Source organism: Schistocerca gregaria, chromosome X (assembly GCF_023897955.1).
Source record: "Schistocerca gregaria isolate iqSchGreg1 chromosome X, iqSchGreg1.2, whole genome shotgun sequence".
In the NCBI taxonomy this organism is placed as follows: domain Eukaryota; kingdom Metazoa; phylum Arthropoda; class Insecta; order Orthoptera; family Acrididae; genus Schistocerca; species Schistocerca gregaria.
In genome coordinates this window covers 546,223,284-546,243,202 of record NC_064931.1, presented here as the reverse complement: position 1 = coordinate 546,243,202, position 19,919 = coordinate 546,223,284, and the positions used below count along the sequence as shown (strand labels likewise).

The following is a 19,919-nucleotide window of genomic DNA, read 5'->3' as shown; positions in this document are numbered from 1 at the left end:
TATTGGGAAAAAGTATACAAAGAAGATTGCTTACAAAATATTCATACATCTCATCCTAGAATATTGCTCAAGTATGTGGCAACCACACCAATCAGGTCATACAAGGGGTAATGAACATGTATAAAAGAAGGGCAGTGCTTAATGGTAATTGGTTTCATTGACTCATGGAAGAGCATCACAGAAAGCTGAAAAACCTGACTGGAAAGATGCTTGAAGATTGACACCAACTATTGTGGACAAAATCAACTTACAAAATTTCAGTACCCACATTTAAGTGAGGAATCTAGGGCTATACAAAAGCCCTCTATGTAACATTCCCATGGGGACTCCAAAGACAAGATTAGACTAATTACAGCATGCACAAGGGAAATTAAATAATCATTCTATATGAGCTCCAGACGCAAATGAAATGGAAAGAAACCTTAATGTGTGATACTTCTGCCAAACACCTCACAGTCGTTTGCAGAGTATGGATGTATATGCAGATAATTCTATCACATCACCAAGCACACTTTATTGTAAATGTTTACGGCATTGTATACAACCATCTTATTGAACCTTGTTTTCCACATCATTGCTTGTATAGTAATGTTAGTCAGTTATTGCAAAATGTTTTAGCTGAGTTGTCACAAGATACATCTTCAGTTGTCTGTGAGAGGATTTGGTTCCAGCACAATAAAGAACTACCTCATGTCAGTGAGGAAGTTCACAGCCATCTTGGTACAACACTTTTTCATTTACTATATAGAATTCTAATATCATTTATTTGAGACCCCAGTGGATACAGGTAGGTACTTAGTTGACAGGAGTGTTGCTGCCTGTGATGTTATTCACAATATACTGTTGCAATTTTGAAACAGGCCAGCAGAATATGATATGCTGATGTTGGGCATGCACTGAGATTGTTGGCCATCATTTTGAACAGCTTTTCTTTGCAGTGCAGTAGCTGCTAAGAACAATACAACTAATTTACACTGGAAAGTTGAACCTGATTGTTGTACTACAGTGGTGTAAAGTGTAGGTTACTGTAAAGAACATGTACAGTACATTAATACAAATAAAATGTAAACAATAGCAGGGGAACATATATAGATGTTATCAATCCTACTAGTTTTTGAAAAGTATGCATCAATAATACAATATAAAGAATCAGTGATGCTAGCTGATTCCGGCCGTGGCAGAGATTTGTACCACCACCTGGTGTGATTCAATTTAGCTCTACGGTAGCAGTTTAGAGCAGAACAAAGGGCCAGAGACTCTTGTCTGTATACCTTTGAAGTGTTAAAAACAATCTGAATCACATGAAGGTCTGTATATCCTACATGCTCATTACTGACCACACTATCAGGTTCACTACCCCAATATGAGAATACTTTATAAGTAAATGTGGAGTAATTTCACACCCTTTCTCCATAGAAAAACACTTTCACCTTCACAAACAAACCTAAGCTGCAAATTGCCAGAAAACTAAATACGGCTTGATTCTGTGCAGCCATATTTGCAAACTCTTCTCCAACGAATGCATTTATACACCTTCAATAGTGTGTCTCCTCAACAAAATGTCATGAGCCTATGTGAATAGCAGATATCCTAAAGGAGACAATTTGGATTGATATTATGCAGCCTGTTATTGTTTGCAAGGACTGAGACAATTGTGTTGCATTCTGCTGCCTATTACAAAAAGGTTGTGAAGAACAGGTAACAAACCTGTCTGGCTTTAGTTTCTCATGGATGTGATTGCTCTCTCCTGTGAGTACTCCTAGTTATATGAAATGGGACCATGGTCACAAAACTACACTCCAGGGCACTCAGTGGCATTTGTTACCTAATGGGTCAACAAGTCAGCTTCTACTTTGCTAGTGAAGTATCTGTTGAACTGCAGTTTCAGTGCTGTGTGTTCACTTGGCATAATGTAGCTGCTGTGTGTTTATGTGTGTGTACTCTAGCTCATTAAAGGACTCATTTGAAAGCTAACAAAGTCTTCATGCTCCCTTGCGCCTCTACTCTTGTGCTTCTACTAATCAATGAGTTGTCTCCTCTGCCCCTAGTTCTGCTACAATTTTCCTTACCATGTTACGGACAAAAATTGGTTCTCCAAACTGTACCTTTTCAATGCACCTTGGCTTAAATTTCAGTAACTCATTACACGTTACTTCTTCTTATTCTTATGCTCCCATTGTACTTTATGTTTGTACCTTAATTCTAATTTATTCTCTGTATATTAAATCCCTGCACACATTAAAGTTGGTTAAGAAAAAAACTAAAGTAGGAATAACTGCAAGAATCACATTTACCTCTGATGCCTCTCTGGTGTTCCATGTTTGAGACTCCTTTAATGCTCATTAGCCCAACAGCTAGTGCAATAAGAGCACAATGAACTTCTATCCTCAAAGAAGAGAAATACTGAAAATGAAATACATCATTTACATAAAAAATTCATATACATTTACATTATTACATTAAAGAAGATGATTATTATAAGTCACAATTTCTTCTCATTATCCTCCAATTTCTGGTCATTTAAGCAGATTTTATAGTGAAGACCTCCGCTAGAAAATTTGACATTCAGATCCAATTGATGAAAATATCACCAATGACACCCACAGCCAAATTCATTCTGTCCCAACCTTGTACTGGAAGAAGAAGGAAAAAACTGAACACTGGATTATCCAGTTGTTTCACTCACAAATTTGTGAGCACTTTGCATACAACTAATTTCTTTTACATCAACATAATCATGAATTCAGTATTTTAGTCCCCTCTCTGTTATCCTCTGTTTTGGTGCCAGTATGATCGGCGAGTGACTGTACAGAGGATTTTGATGCTTAATGACTAGTGATGCGTGCACACTTCGACATCCCACTACTGAGACACAATCAATGCCTCCAGGGTCTGCCACCACTTATAAAAGACACATGCCTGGGGCCGAGTGACGGTGCAGGCTGCCTCATCCCACCAGCCAGCACTGTATGTCCTGAGAGTAAGAAATCCTGATGCATCGCATCAACTCTAAAGTTGAGAAGTATAAAATGGGTGCAGACTCAAAGACCTTGCAAGGCAGGAGAAAAGGGACATGTTTTCAGATGAAGGGATAGAGGAGACAACTGGATGCCTGCACAGGACATGGGAAGTCAATGTGAAATGGAGGGAAAGAACACTTGCTTGCTATGCATGCCTTCCTTTTATCACCCATGTTTGCCCTCCTGCTGACAGTATAGTGGACAGAATAGTATAACTGTTGTGACTTGCCAATCTATCAAAGTGCCGCCGCACAGTTACATGTGTCCTCTACATGCGGCGCTGTCTGCCAGCCATGCAGCAGCAGCAGCACTACCTAAGCGGCCAGCCAGCTAGCGGCCGCTAGACTCGGACTCAGTGATGATTTGACTGTTAAAGTGACACACGTCTTACTAGATCTGTGACTTTCATGTATTGCGTCATCCTTGAAATATATTTGTTCAACTTGAAGTTATAACAATTGGCGACGAGGTAGTGAATTTTTCTTTTTCATCGTTGACCCACGTGTTTCCATGGCTACTTTAAAACAACTATTGCAAGGTCTCATAGAACAGCAAACGCTTCTCACAAATGCGATTCATGATTTCGCCGCGACATCCAATGCGGGGCATCTCTCGTCGTCTCTACCTCCTTTTCCTCCTTATGACGAGACAGCAGAAGACTGGTCTGATTACAAAAAACGCCTTCGACAGCACTTCTTGACATTTCATGTCACGGACGACCAAACATGTAAGTCTCTGTTCGTTTAATGGATTTCACCTCAAATGTATTGGTTGTTGTCGCAATTGGCTCCTTTAAATGATCCTGCGTCTTTGTCCTTTGCTGAAATGTGCTCACTTCTGTCCGTTTATTTTCAAAAGCATACGCATGTGGTAGGCTCTCATGTTGCCTATTATTGTTGTCAAAAACAACCAAATCAATCCTATCGTGCTTGGGCTGCTGAACTTCATGGCCTCAGTAAAAAGTGTCAATTTGTTACTGACTTTCACAAAGAATCCTATGCGAATTCCATGGTATGAGATGCTATTTTCCGGTCGGGGCCCGACAAAGAAGTTAGGCAATGTGCCCTTTAGTTGGCAAATCCGACTCTAGATGAAGTCCTATCCATCGCTCAGTCTTTTGAAATTTCTCGCGCCACTAGAGCGCAAACAGAGGCATGGGGTGACGTCGGGAAATACAACCCTGTGCGCTGTTGACAAAGCGTGTGGCATGTCCTTGCTGGCCGACGTGGCCGCAGTACGCTCCCAAGTGCAGCCTCGGCCTAACTGTAAACAAATCTCTAAGAAACTGCAGCAAAACCCACGGTAACTTCCTTCATGTCCGCGGTGTTTTACGCAACATTCACAAGAGGATTGTCCATAACATTGGGCCATGTGTCACAAATGCAAAAAAGAAAGGGTCATGTGTCATCCATTTGCAAATACGACCACATATATGATGTTCATGAACATGGCGCTGACTCTGATTCTGTGTTGTCTGTCAATTATACTTCTTCCCTTTCAGAGAAGTTATTCCTCACTGCCCAAATACTTGGTCGAGATGTTCGCATGCAGGTGGATACTGGTTCTGCTGCCACTATCATCAGTTCTCAGACGTATCTTCAGATGGGTCTCATATCCTGTCACCTGTCACTAGGCAGCTACGGACATACAATAAACAGAAGATTTCTCACTTGGGACAATTTCATGCTGAGGTATCTTACAAATCTGTCATTCGCATTGTTCCCATATTTGTGGTCGACCATGGTAACGCGGAGAATCTTTTTGGTTTCGATGCCTTTCACATTTTTTGGTTCTCCATAGATGACTCTGTCAATATCGTCTCTGATGCTATTCCTTATGCTGAATTGGATTCCTTGTCGACGACATTTTCCTCCCTTTTTTCTCCTGGGTTAGGCCATGCAAACGACTTTGAAGCTCATATCACTCTCAAACCTACTGCTCGGCCACAATTTTTTTGGGCTCGGCCCATTCCTTTGGCCCATCGTGATCAGGTCAAATGTGAGCTGGATCGTTTCACTGCTTCAGGGGTCTTGCTTCCTGTCACTTCCAGTGAGTGGTCCTCTCCTGTCATTGATGTTGCTAAGCCAAATGGTGATATTCGCCTCTGTGGTGATTTCAAGGCCACTGTAAATGCTCAATGCCTTATCGACACTTACCCTATGCCTTGACCTGAAGAATTGTTCACTAAACTTGCTGGAGGCCAGTATTTTTCTAAACCTGATCTGTCAGTAGCTTATCATCAACTTCCTCTCAACACTGTTTCCCAGCAGTTTCTGGTCCTTAACACACCTTTCGGCCTCTATCAATACCAACAATTGCCATTCGGGGTTGCCAGCACCCCTGCTCTCTTTCAGCAATTCTTGGAACAATTGTTGCTCACTGTCCCTGGGTGTATAAATTACATGGACGACATTGTTGTCACTGGCTCCACCACTGAAGAACATCTTCAGAATCTCCGCATACTCTTTCATGTCTTACAGACTGCCGGTCTTAAGCATAATCTTCAGAAATCAAAATTTTTTCAGGCATCTATCATGTACTTGGGGTTTTAACTCTGTCGGGATGGTATTCGTCCGCTTCAGCAAACTGTCACAGCGATCGATGCCCTTCCTCGCCCTACATCTGTTAAGGAACTGCAGGCCTTCTTGGGGAAAATAGCATACTATCACAGGTTTATACCATCTGCTGCTTCGGTGGCTCAGCCATTGCATTGCCTGTTGCATAAAAACGTGCCTTTTCACTGGTCCGTGTCATGCGATGCGGCTTTCCAGACATTGAAGACTATGCTGAAACAGGCCCCGTGCTGACTATTTATCGACCTGGCCAACATCTTGTTCTTGCCACGGACGCCTCTCAATATGAGGTTGGTGCAGTCCTTGCGCACCATTTTTCTGACGGTTCTGAAAAACCCATTGCTTATGCCTCCAAAACGCTCACGGATGCCCAACCAAAGTATTCTCAAATTGAAAAAGAAGCTTTGGCCATTATTTATGCTCTTCATAAGTTTGGTGTTTTTCTCTATGGATCCATATTTCATCTTGTTACAGATCACAAACCACTTGTTTCCTTGTTCCATCCATCAACGTCACTTCCCAACAAGGCTACACACCGCCTACAGCATTGGGCTCTTTACTTGTCTCGTTTCAATTATGAGATTCATTTCCGGCCGATGGCTCAACATACGAATGCTGATACACTGTCTCACCTTCCCATGGGTCCTGATCTAGCATTCAATAGGGACGAACTTTTGTGTTTCCACCTGGATGTTGCCAAGCAGCGGGTTGTGGACGGGTTCCCCATCACCGGAGACTGGCTGGCGGCTGCTACGGGTTCTGACCCTACCCTCTCCCGGGTTTTACGCTGCATTCAGAAGGGTTGGCCAGATCGTCTGCCCGCTAAGACTTCTGTTCCGTTATAGAACTACTACACTTTGCGTTACCGCCTCACGGCTAGGGATGGTGTTAGCCTCCTTTCCACCGAAAATGCTTCGCCGCGTGTTGTACCTGCATCTTTGCATGCTTCGGTCTTGTGCCTCCTTCACCAAGGGCACTGGGGTGTGTCTCGCACAAAATCTCTGGTGCACCGTCATGTGTACTGGCCCGACATCGATTCTGAAATCACACACATGGTCACTGCCTGCAGCCCTTGTGCGTCACAGGCCGCCGCCCCGAAGTCATCTTTGTCACCGTGGCCTTCGCCTGAGAAGCCTTGGGAGTGTACTCATGCTGACTTCGCAGGATCTTTTTTAGGTACTTATTGGCTTCTCGTTATTGGCGCCTACTCAAACTTTCCTTTCATTGTCCATTGCACGTCGGCTACCACCGCGGCAACCACCAATGCTCTAGCTCGCATTTTCTCTTTGGAAGGCCTTCCCTCTACTCTTGTTACTGATAATGGTCCGCAATTTGCCTCTTCCGATTTTGCGGATTTTTGTGCCCGTCATGGCGTCATGCATGTCACGGCCCCTCCGTTCCATCCACAGTCAAACGGTGAGGCTGAATGATTGGTCTGCACATTTAAGGCTCAGATGAGCAAACTCCTGACTTCTTCTGCTGCTGATGACGCACTTCTACAATTTCTGGCTTCTTACTGTTTCACCCTCATGGGTGACCACAGCCCGGCTGAACTCTTACATGGCCGACAGCCCTGCACGCTACTTCATCTTCTGCAGTCTTCCACCTCACGGACGCGGGTGCCTTCGCTTGGCTGGTTCACCACCGGCGACCTTGTATGGGTAAGGGGATATGGCAGGTGGCCAAAATGGAGTCCTGGCCACATCTTACGACACTGTGGCTGACGCATGTATGAAATCCAGATGGACACGGGAGTTGCAGTGCGTCATTCGGACCAGCTTCGGCCTTGTGTGCCAGCAACGCCTGTTCTGGATGCCGCTACACCACCTTCGCTGATGCTCAGGATCCTGGAATCTCTCATTACTCACAACACAGTCGTCTCACCATCACATCGGTGCCAGCACAAGAACTGATGCCAACAGGAGATGTGCCCATGCAGGAACCAGATGACCACCATCTGTTGGAGCAACTCTACTCGCCTCCTTCTCCTACGGACACACACACATCGCCCATGCCTCCTGTTATAATAACTGGACTTGCCGCAACGCACAGATTGGTGCACGGGGTTCCAGCAGATTCGACCCTCACATCTCCTGCCATCTCAACCCTTTATCATCAGGGACACTTCCGTCCGTACGGGAAGCCTCCTCCTTGAGACTTTACAGCCAGTCAAACAACACCTATGAACGTTAGAAACCTACAGGCCACCTCCATCAAGACCTGTGCAAAAACTTCAAAGGGGGGAAAAGTGTTGTGCCTTGCTGATCTTTCAAAGTGCCGCCGCGCAGTTATGTGCGTCCTCTACATGCGGCACTGTCTGCCAGCCATGCAGCTGCAGCGCCACCTAAGCGGTCAGCGGTCACTAGAGTCGGACATCTGCAAGTGAAATTTAAGATACTGCAACCCCTTTTACTTAATATGTGAATGCTGCACTCAGCAGCAGTTTAACATATTTGACCACAACAGACATTACTTCTTACATGCTGTCATTACATTTCACTTTTGAATTTCTTCAATGCTCCTAGTATTGCTCATCTTATTCTCATTTTGGCTTCATTCTGCTTTGTTTCCCAACAGTGCTTTGATTTCACTTAAATCATTCATTTTAATAACTGTAGTCACTGATGCTGTAACAGCCTTATGGCCACCGATCTGCGTCCCTGCATTAATTGAATCAAAAAGTTTGGCTCTCTTAGTTACTAGGAGATCTAAGCTGTCACCTTCATTAGTTGGTTCTCTAATTAGTCAAGATAATTTTCAGCAAATAATCTGTGAACAGTTTTGCATAAATCCCTTTTTCTGGCACCTGTTTTAGTCAAGCGACTTTCACACTCTATAGCCCATAAGCTGAACTCTTCCCCATCACAACATATTCAGAAAATTTAGCCACAATATTCTACAGGTTTTCTCAGCAGACTTCCACCACTATAAATACTGAGGCATAAAGTCTACAGAATCATATGATTGCCATATTTGACCACCTTTGAGGTTTACCTTCACCATGATTATTTCACATTCAGGAGCTCACTAGATACTATAGAGTTCTTTACAGCAATAACAGTATACCACAGATGTTGGTGTCCAGCCCATTCTTGCAATATAGATTACAATCTGAATTTCAGATTTTACTATATTCAGTTCTGATTTATGCCTGCTTCCTGCACCTAGTACTATGTGAACATTAACTGCTGATAAGGGACAGTTAACTAACACCACATTAACATTTTATCTTTTTGGTCTCCAAGAAGAATGAAACTCAAGCTTATCTGGAGTCCTATCAATAGTTGTTCTTGTCACACATCATTTGTAATACAAACACAGAAAAGGAATAAATCATAGCGGTATCAAAATTTACCTCAACCACACGATAAAAGGTGGTTTGTACAGTGTAGAAGTAGATTGCGAAAATGGTTAAAAGTGCTTAAAAGTACTGCTGTCTCTCTTCCCTGGGAGCAAAATATCATAATCTGCAATAAGATATTCTATATCAAATGAAATAATTTTGCTATGGCTTAAGCAGAATCTGTTTTTAGAAGGATGAAAGTGTTGGAAGCTCTAGAAATGATTATTACCTCTAATTGTGATTTAATTCAAATCAAAAGATGTACAATTCTCTTAATGTGCAGACCAGGAATAAATTACAGAAAGAAAGGCAGCTGACTTAATGAAAAACATAAAATACATACTGATGATGGAAAAGGATAGTTTCATTGCCTTTCACAATAGCGATATTGGGAAAGCCACTCTTGTTAATTGCTGTTAAACAGAGAGGAACACATCCATGGAAAATATATGTTTTCTGATTTTGACAGGATGTACTGAGTTACTACAAATGTTAATCACCTCTTCTGCTTAACAAAGAGAGATGAGGTGGTACACAAAGTATCATGCTACAGTGTGGTGGCATATTTTTAAGGGCAATATAACAACAATGTCTTCAGCACCCCTCTAAACTATTGTGGGATGAATGTGATTAAAATTCATAAAACACACACACACACACACACACACACACACACACACACACACACACACCATTAAATCAGTCATGTTTTAAAACTCTTCCTTGAAGAAGAAAGCTAAAACATTATATAAGGCAAAGAAAAACATGATGATAAAGTCCAAACACAATTGTGGACATCAAATCAAACAAAACATGTTGGAAAAGCACCACTGTGGAGACACAGTCACAAAAACAATGACAGATCAGTGATGAGTGCTTGGAATTTTGTCCAGAAGCAAAAGTGTTTAGATGTGTCCTAGCAATTCGATTATGTCTGCCTGAGTTGCTGATCATGTGTTGCAGAAATTGTGATTTGAGAAAAAAGTGTATTTATTTCAATTTTTGTTTTCTTTCTGTCTTAGTTCACACTTTCTCGTCTATCATATGAGTGTGAGCTGAAAAATAATGCCTCCGAATTTTTAATTCTGTTGTCGATATTGGTTGAGGTATTACTTGTCACACATATTACTTCATTGACTTTCCTGCTTTGCTGAAGCAAGATGCAACCCTCTGCCAATAGGGGGCACTGAATTGTACCATGTAACATGGCAGCATGTAACATAACTACGTCGGTGCGTGAGAAACAGCATGCTGTAATCAAGTTTCTAACCAAAGAAAATGTGCCTACAACTGAAATCCGTAGAAGACTGAAAGCTGTGTATGGTGGTGATTTTATTGATAGCAGTAATATGTGACATTGGGTTGTTTGTGCTCATAATGAAGGAAATAATAGTTCTAACCCAATGTGTGTGACAGAGCTCTGAGCAGACAACTGCGCGTGACAGCCGATGAGACTCATCGAAACGAGCTGATGAATTCATCACACAAAACTGTTGGAAAACAGGCCATCATTGCAGAACTGCAGTACAGAAAACTGTGTGCATATCAGGTGACTATAATGCTCACCCCTGACATGAAACAGAGGAGACTAGATACCTATGAACAATTTCTTTTGTGTTTTGAGCATGAGGATGTGGGTTTCTTAATAACATTGTGACAGGTGATGAAAGCTAGTTTCACCATTTTTATCGCAAAAACAAGACAGAATCAATGCAGTTCCACCACAAAAGATCACCAACATCAAACAAGTTCAACACCATGCCATGAGCAGGGAAAGTCATATTCATACTGTCTTGAATGTTCAAGATGTGGCGCATCTGGAATTCATGCCTAAAGGCACCACCATAAACTCTGGAGGTACTGCGTAACCCTCAGGAAACTGAAAGCACAAATTCAAAGAGTTTGTCCACCCTGTTGATCAACATGATGATGTCACACTTCAAAGTCAAACAATTTACAGAGATGGTATCAACAAACTGGTCTCTCACTGGAAGAAATGTTTTCGTTGCCAAGATGATTAGGTTGCGAAATAAATTTGTAGTTATTAAGAATAAACATGTACGATGTTAATAAAGCTTGTTTTATTTAAAAAGCTTTAAGTGTTGTTCACATCCATGTTCTCTACACATTAGCAAAAATTAAAACTTCTCCCATACAGCTTAATATCTCAATGCATTAATAAAATGATGGTATTTTTAGTGTAAGTGATTTAGTCAAGATTCATGCAGTAAACATCGCAGAAAATTTGTGTCTACTATGACTAGCCTGGGACAGGACTTTAATGTCTGCCTTCTTTGACTGCTCAGAGGAAACCATTAGGTACTACAGGTAGTAGCTGAGGCAAGTTAATCTATATGCACAGACTTGAATGACCTTGTGGCTGATAAGCTGTTGTTTTATAGCCACAGCTCCAAAATGGCACATTTCTGACCTATGACTGCCTGAAAACTTTTGTTCCATTCAGTGTACCCTACCTGATCTGATCTTATTACCAAGCTAAGACCGCAGTTTTTTGTGGCAAAATTCTTGAATAAATTGATTTCTTTGTTACCTGTCAGCATCATATCCATTTCCAATGCAACTAAGGGTGTAGCCACTGTCTCAGTTAAATTTATTGTAACAAATTATTTAGAGCTCAATGGCTTCTTTGATGGCAGAATCCCAGTAGGTAGACACATGTGATTTTAGTTTTATCAAACATAATAGTATGTTTAACAACAATGGAAATTCCTGAATGGATCAACGCACAAAATAAAGGAAATGTAACCATTCACCTACGGTGTATCAATGCATGGAGCACAGAAACATGTAAAAAAACAGCATTACACCAGCTTTCGAGCACTAGCTCTTTTTCTAGCATAAGAACACACATTCCCACACACAACAACACAGACACCCAAGTGCACACTCTCATGGCCATGGCAAGACTAATTATTGATACCGCAGTATTGAAAGTAGTTGTCTGAGGTGATGGAGGTGTGAATGGGGTAGGGAGGGATGCAAGGAGAGGGTAGCAGGAAACAGGCAGGTCTTTGTATGGGCAAGCCTATGGCTGCACAACAAGGCAAAAAGAGGGCAGTATTCTTTTCGTCTCATGCGGCCATGTGTGTGTGTGTCAATGCACGCACATGTGTTTTCCATTTCAGAAGAAGGACTTTTTGTCTGATAGCTTAAATGTTTAGCAGTCTTTTCATTGTGCCTGTCTGCAACTCTAATGTCCCCTCTTGTGGTGTGTTCTGCAACTCTAATGTCCCCTCTTGTGGTGTGTAGCAAGCTATCCTTTTAATTATTTTCATGAATTTTAATCAGATTTGTCTCATAATGGTTTAAAGAGGTACTGGAGACATTGGTTTCATGTTCCCTCTAAAAAATAGACTAACACTACATTGTGACATGATACATAAGTGTCTCAAACTCATCTATCTCAGGAAAGGAGATACTTTATCAAGTTGTACTTTACTATGATTGATACCTTCCATTGACAATAATAAAAACCTATGGTGGCATCCACGCTGGATTGAAAAAAGGAATGGCTCAGCTCACACCTCCACTTTTCTACCTGTCTAGGGTTCACTGACTCTAGATGTGGCAAGAATTAAGCAGCATTCAAATGCGAAAAATGTGTTGGTTCCATGAGTAGCTGGGAATGGCTTTTAACATACCAAGTGGTTATAATTAAGGTGCAGCTACTACACGGAGTGGAACTTGGCAGATATGCTAATGCATTATTGCAGAACTGATTGATGCTGGTAAGAGAATTAGTTCCAGTGCAGGCGCAAATCTGGAGCTCTACAGCATTTTGTCAATGTGTCCGGTACTCATATTGAACAAATTGTGTAATCAGCGGTTAATAATAAAATCAACATTATGCCATTTGTCCTTTTCTGCCCACATCCCATTCCTAATCTATTACATATGAAAACATGTCTATATGTCTTTCTTGCATTCACAGCTCCAGATTTTCACCCAGTATCCAAAATTGGAATTAATATTTTTCCATTGTAACTCACTTCTGCACGAACACATTAGAATATCTACCAAGTTTCATGGCCATTTGATAATTACAACCCACACTGGAGCTCTATGAGTACCTGCACTTTAATTATAACCACCCAGTACATGACCAGATTCAGTCAAGTATGTTTCAAGAGATTTAACTCAATCAAAATCCAGTATATATTCCAGACTTCCTACATTTATGGATGATATGTATCAACACTATCTTCTCATCACTCTGCCTACCTTGAAGTTCAGATAATTCCTCAGTAGGCAATGAAATCAAGATCTTTACAATTTGCAACAAAGAATGTTCCAATGTTGTCCCCACACTGGAGACTGGTTCATGCTTGGAGTTTATGGCATTAGGCACTTCTAGTGCTCAACAAATTTCATAAAATTTCCTGAAGATGTCCACAAGTCAGCAACAACCAGAGCACACCTGTAGTTTGAAGAATGCAGTGGATGCAACAAATATTAACCCCATCCCCACACATAGACACACATCATGACTTGAAGGAAACATGAGTCTCACATGCAACTTATAGTAACCAGAATCAGACATGGCCAGGAGACACTGGCCAACTAGCCCTAGGGCATCGAAATGGTGAGTTGCTGAAAACCACATAATAAGGATGAACAATGAAGACAACATGACAGAATGACAAGTCTGGAGAGTGAACTAAATCAACAGCCTAGACGCAGCTAAGTACAATGAACAATACGAGGGCATAATCTGAACACAACTGACATCTGGGCCCCTGTGCTGCTAGCTTTATATTTGGGTTGTTTGGGGGAAGAGAGCAAACAGCAAGGTCATCGGTCTCATCGGATTAGGGAAGGACGGGAAAGGAAGTCGGCCGTGGCCTTTCAAAGGAACCATCCTGGCATTTGCCTGGAGCGATTTACAGAAATCACGGAAAACCTAAATCAGGATGGCCAGATGCGGGATTGGACCATCCTCTCGAATGCGAGTCCAGTGTGCTGACCACTGCGCCACCTCGCTCGGTGCTAGCTTTATAGTGCAGCTCTGAGCACCGATAGGCTGACATGGGGGATGTGGCCTGTGCCTAGCATTGAGGTGGTGAGAGCAGTGCTCACAAATATTAGGAGTGCTGCTTAGCAGCTGTTATCATGGTCCACACACTCTGGCAGTCTTCCGAACTCACTGGGCTGGGACACCAGACAACTTCTGATTTCAAGTAGTAGGCGGAGATGACATATGTAATATCTGTGATAAAACTCCTTACTTCCACAACATGTATGATGAATTACACACAAGTACTTCATTATTTTGATCCCTAAATACCACAAGATTGATTTAGCTGACAATGTGTGATGGCTGTATAGATTTACAATAAGCAGAACTGAGTTGCAAACTAGGTCACGCCATAGGTATAACGGTGGTACTGGAGCCTGCAGAGTTCTCCCCTTACAATTTCATAAAAGAGGCAGCAAAAACATCATACACATGAACAGTTAACATTCACACATAAATGTTTCTTGGGGAAAGGTATAAACACTACAGTTTCTACTCAATTTGTCCCTGTTTTCAGAGTGAGATGCATGCTGATGAAAATTTGTAAGCAGACAAGATTTAAAGTAAGTGCCCACTAGAGACTGTTCTTTTGGGTCTTTAAAGGCAACAGTCTACTGTCAATTCAGTATAATATATAACATTTTTCACTTAAGGATCACATTTTTATTATTAGCTTGTAGTAGGATAACTACCTAAGTCAGCAGAATCTTTCTTCAGCCTTCACAGGGAATGAAGTCCTTTCTCCATAAGTAGTAATACCTTACTTTGTATAGAATTTTGTTTAAATGTGTGAGAGAAGGCATTCTTCCTAATGAAATAACAGTTATAGCTGTCATTTACATTATCAGAATATTGCACCATGTCACAAGCCAGATTAACAACAAGAAACACCACAAACCACCAAGAACATGGCCTCAAGTAAGTTTGATCTTACAGGTGCTCTGACCATACCAATGGCAAGAAACTAACATAACAAAAATCCTAAAAACACAAAAGTTTCATCTAGAGAACAGAAGTGTATGACAACTTTTTGTGGTTCAGAATATTCCCACTTCCTCTACTTTCTCATTTCACTAACAAGATCATCAATCACTCTTGGGACCCTACATCTATGGGATGCCTGTCTTCGCTGAAGAAAGCCAGTGTGTGGCTTAAGCAAAAAAGAGTCATCTAAGTTCCCAGACCTGAGGGTAAATAAGATGTGGCAATACATACTTGCCTTGATGCAACAAGTGCCATTTTCCATGTCCTCAATTAATTTTATGCTATTATTTAAATCTTTACAACCTTGTCGCATATTGGAGCACATCTTTGTTTCTGAAAAAAGATGTGTATTATTAACAACTTAAGGGGAGTTAGAATGGAATTTTTTCACATTTTGGGATTTTTATCTCATTATAAAATTTGCAATTTTCCAAATAAAATGATATATATATATACACTCCTGGAAATGGAAAAAAGAACACATTGACACTGGTGTGTCAGACCCACCAGACTTGCTCCGACACTGCGAGAGGGCTGTACAAGCAATAATCACACGCACTGCACAGCGGACACACCAGGAACCGCGGTGTTGGCCGTCGAATGGCGCTAGCTGCGCAGCATTTGTGCACAGCCGCCGTCAGTGTCAGCCAGTTTGCCATGGCATAGGGGAGCTCCATCGCAGGCTTTAACACTGGTAGCATGCCGCGACAGCGTGGACGTGAACCGTATGTGCAGTTGACGGACTTTGAGCGAGGGAGTATAGTGGGCATGCGGGAGGCCAGTTGGATGTACCGCCGAATTGCTCAACATGTGGGGCGTGAGGTCTCCACAGTACATCGATGTTGTCGCCAGTGGTCAGCGGAAGGTGCACGCGCCCGTCGACCTGGGACCGGACCGCAGCGACGCACGGATGCACGCCAAGACCGTAGGATCCTACGCAGTGCCGTAGGGGACCGCACCGCCACTTCCCAGCAAATTAAGGACACTGTTGCTCCTGGGGACCATTTGCAACCGTCTCCATGAAGCTGGGCTACGGTCCCGCACACCGTTAGGCCGTCTTCCGCTCACACCCCAACATCGTGCAGCCCGCCTCCAGTGGTGTCGCGACAGGCGTGAATGGAGGGACGAATGGAGACGTGTCGTCTTCAGCGATGAGAGTCGCTTCTGCCTTGGTGCCAATGATGGTCGTATGCGTGTTTGGCGCTGTGCAGGTGAGCGCCACAATCAGGACTGCATACGACAGAGGCACACAGGGCCAACACCCGGCAACATGGTGTGGGGAACGATCTCCTACACTGGCCGTACACCTCTGGTGATCGTCGAGGGGACACTGAATAGTGCACGGTACATCCAAACCGTCATCGAACCCATCGTTCTACCATTCCTAGACCGGCAAGGGAACTTGCTGTTCCAACAGGACAATGCACGTCTGCATGTATCCCGTGCCACCCAACGTCTCTAGAAGGTGTAAGTCAACTATCCTGGCCAGCAAGATCTTCGGATATGTCCCCCATTGAGCATGTTTGGGACTGGATGAAGCGTCGTCTCACGTGGTCTGCACGTCCAGCACGAACGCTGGTCCAACTGAGGCGCCAGGTGGAAATGGCATGGCAATCCGTTCCACAGGACTACATCCAGCATCTCTACGATCGTCTCCATGGGAGAATAGCAGCCTGCATTGCTGCGAAAGGTGGATATACACTGTACTAGTGCCAACTTTGTGCATGCTCTGTTGCCTGTGTCTATGTGCCTGTGGTTCTGTCAGTGTGATCATGTGATGTATCCGACCCCAGGAATGTGTCAATAAAGTTTCCCCTTCCTGGGACAATGAATTCGCGGTGTTCTTATTTCAATTTCCAGGAGTGTATATATATATCACTTATAAACTCACATGGGAAGTATTTTATTTTTTAAAAAAAAATAATCTACACTGGTTGAAAATGTTAAAATTTTCATGTGAATGGCTTCAAGATCTAATAAAATTGGTAATTTTTTATATAGATTGCTGAGTTATAAAGCTCATGTCCAGAAGAGGATGGGCACCAGGTTGAGGAAGTTGAAACAAAGTTTGAGAGACCAGAAACATTCTGATGGTAAAACCATAAGAGGCAGGCTGACAGACAAAATGTACAGCAGTATTATGGGATTTCCATTAGAAATAATACAAAGCATTTGCTGAAAATGAAGCAGACACTATAGGCTACCTTCTTCCACAGACTGTCACTGAAAAACCAGTACACCACCTTTGCCCTCCTGGACCTGATTCATGGTGCAATTACCGCAATGTTCCGTACTCAAACAGTTCATACAGCCAAAAACATTCCATCCCAGCAGCAGTCATAGATATCATAAAAGCTATTTACAGAGACCTGACAAATCATGAAGTACTGAAGAAGTGTCTGCATAGTCCGACTCCAAATCGTAATGAGTCATTCAATAATCTTATATGGACTCTCTTACCAAAAAATGTTTTTGTTGAAATGAAGACACTAAAGTGGGGGTCCTGTGATGCTGTCATTGCTTTTAAAGATGGCAACATTGGTAGGGTGAAAGTACTACAGCATATGGGAATTAATCCTGGAGCAAACTGCATCAGAGAACTTGAATGGATGGACAAGGTTCACATTGATAAAGCAGAGTGTAAAGCACAGTTGGCCACTAAGGAGTCCAGAAATAAGAAAAGAAGAAAAAACTTGGAAAAAGATGAAGAGGATTAAAACACTAAGCATATATTAAATGAGTTACAGTCTTTTGAAACTTTAGAAGCCGTTCCTGAAAATTTATATTTTCTGTTGAATTTTTCCTTAAATCTCAGAAACCACTTCGAGTAGAGTATTCAAATTTTCAGGGAATAATAACATACATATCCTGAGTATACTGAACTAAAAGAAGAACATAATGTTATGTATAATTAAAATTATTTAGGATAACATACAAAAAAGTACACAAAATTTTAACCATGTAATTAAAAAACTGTATTTCCGAAAGCTGTTTCTGAAATGCAATTATTGTAGTTCAGTAGACTCAGAAAATACAGTTTAATGTCCTGTAAAAGTTTCATGTCAATGGCTACAGTGGTTCCTGAAGTACAGGGAAACCAAGTCACTAAATTTAACATTGTTGGGATAGGGCATTCCAACTCTCCTTAAGTTGCCCTGTCATTTTCATTATCTTTAATTTTTAGTAATTCAGAGAAGAGTATATTTCAATACACTCAATAATTTGGGCACTTTCTTTGCCCACAAACTTATAATGCTTGAAGGTTCATTGGATTACTGAAAGCAGTTCTTCTGGAGTGTAAGTTGCCCATCTAAAATGCATACAACATTCCCAATTATATCAGTCACATAATTAAAACTACCCATTTCATGGTAGGGTAGTTGTGAGGAGAAAATTGCAGCATGTCATGCACTCAAGTAATGACACAAATAACACTGACAACCATCACCATCATCACCACCACCATCCAGCAATCAGATGTCATGAAGGCCAACAGCTGACTTAACAAGGTTCCTCAACCTTCTTCAATCTAGCACCTCATCCTTCCAGTCTCCTAAAGCACACAGCTAGGTTAGATAATTTGACAGCTCATCAGTTGATACAATGTTATCCCACAGAAGGGATGCATTGTCTGTGGTTTTTCCATCCATCACAACTCTGGGCAGTGATCTTTCAAATATCCTTGTCACAGGATCCCTCTGGATCAACTTGCTTCTCAAAACATTTGTAATCAGATGTGCACTGTGTCAATCACTCTACATTTACTGAGCAAGATGGCGCAGTGGTTAGCATTGTACTGGACTCATGTTCGGGAGGACGATGGTTCAAACTCACATCCAGCCATCCTGATTCAGGTTTTCCGTGAGTTCCCTAAATCATTTCAGGCAAATATTGGGATGGTTCCTTTGAAAGGGCATGGCTGACTTCCTTCTCCATTCTTCCCTAATCTGATGATACTGACGACCTTGGTGTTTGGTCCCCCCACCCCCCGCAATCAACCAACCAACCACTCTATGTTTAATAGGTCTGCAAATCCTTTGAACGTTATTTTATAGAAAATGTAAAATTTCTTTCTATCCATATCACCTACTATCAGTATTTTGGAGGCATAAAGTAAACTGAGTAAATGACAGTGTCGTAGAATGTGATCGTTGTTCTGCATGGCAGGTATTCAGATATGGCATATGTTGCCAGTTGACTGTTTGTTACAAAAGCCTGGATTATTCACAAAAATTTCTGTCTACACTACACTTTTATTTCTTCTAACCACACATTTCAGCAGTCTGCAATCATCAGATATGAGCATCATTGCAAATTTGCTACCTCTGCAGCCATGACCATCCAATTATGTCAAAGGATTCATTTACACATTGTAAAAAGCATCCTCAACATACAAGTGGCGTTTAATAAGCAATGCAACACATGTTTTTCTGAAAGCAGGTTGGTTTCATTCAGGATTCATATACACCCCATTATTCTCTGATCTTTTGGATTCAAAACTCTATTTTTCAACATAATCTCTGTTCACTGCAACAGTCTTACGTCAACTTACCAGGAGGGCTTGTACACCTGCATGGTACTGATCTACTGCTCAATGTCAAAGCAAACATCTGACTGCATAAATAACTTCCCCATCATCCAGGTACTGCTTCCAGTGGAGTACATCCTTCATTGGGACAAAGAGATGGAAGTCGGAAGGTGTGATATCTGGGTTGTAGGGTGGATGAGCAAGAACAATCCAATGAAGTTTTGTAAGCTACTTTCAGGTGCACATAATTGTGTGAGGCTTTACATTGTCATGGAGAAGGAGATGTTCGTTTGCATTTTTGTGGTGATGTATAAGAGTGTCCACACTTTCCAACACTGCAAGAGAGACAGCTGTGTGTGGCTGGCATGCAGGAGATTGAAGAGGTTTGTGCGAACTTGTTGCAATGATGAAAGATGTCTCGCCCAATGACTCGGCA

General features: G+C 41.9%; 1 protein-coding gene across 1 annotated transcript in view; it reads right to left on the bottom strand.

Annotated features, from left to right (window-relative positions):
* Nucleotides 1-19,919, bottom strand: part of LOC126298788 (probable C-mannosyltransferase DPY19L1) — a 215,761-nt gene that overhangs the window by 10,835 nt on the left and 185,007 nt on the right. The window contains exon 11 of the mRNA XM_049990249.1: nucleotides 2,295-2,403. Within this exon, the coding sequence (XP_049846206.1) occupies nucleotides 2,295-2,403 (109 nt within the window). The remainder of the gene's footprint in view (nucleotides 1-2,294; nucleotides 2,404-19,919) is intronic.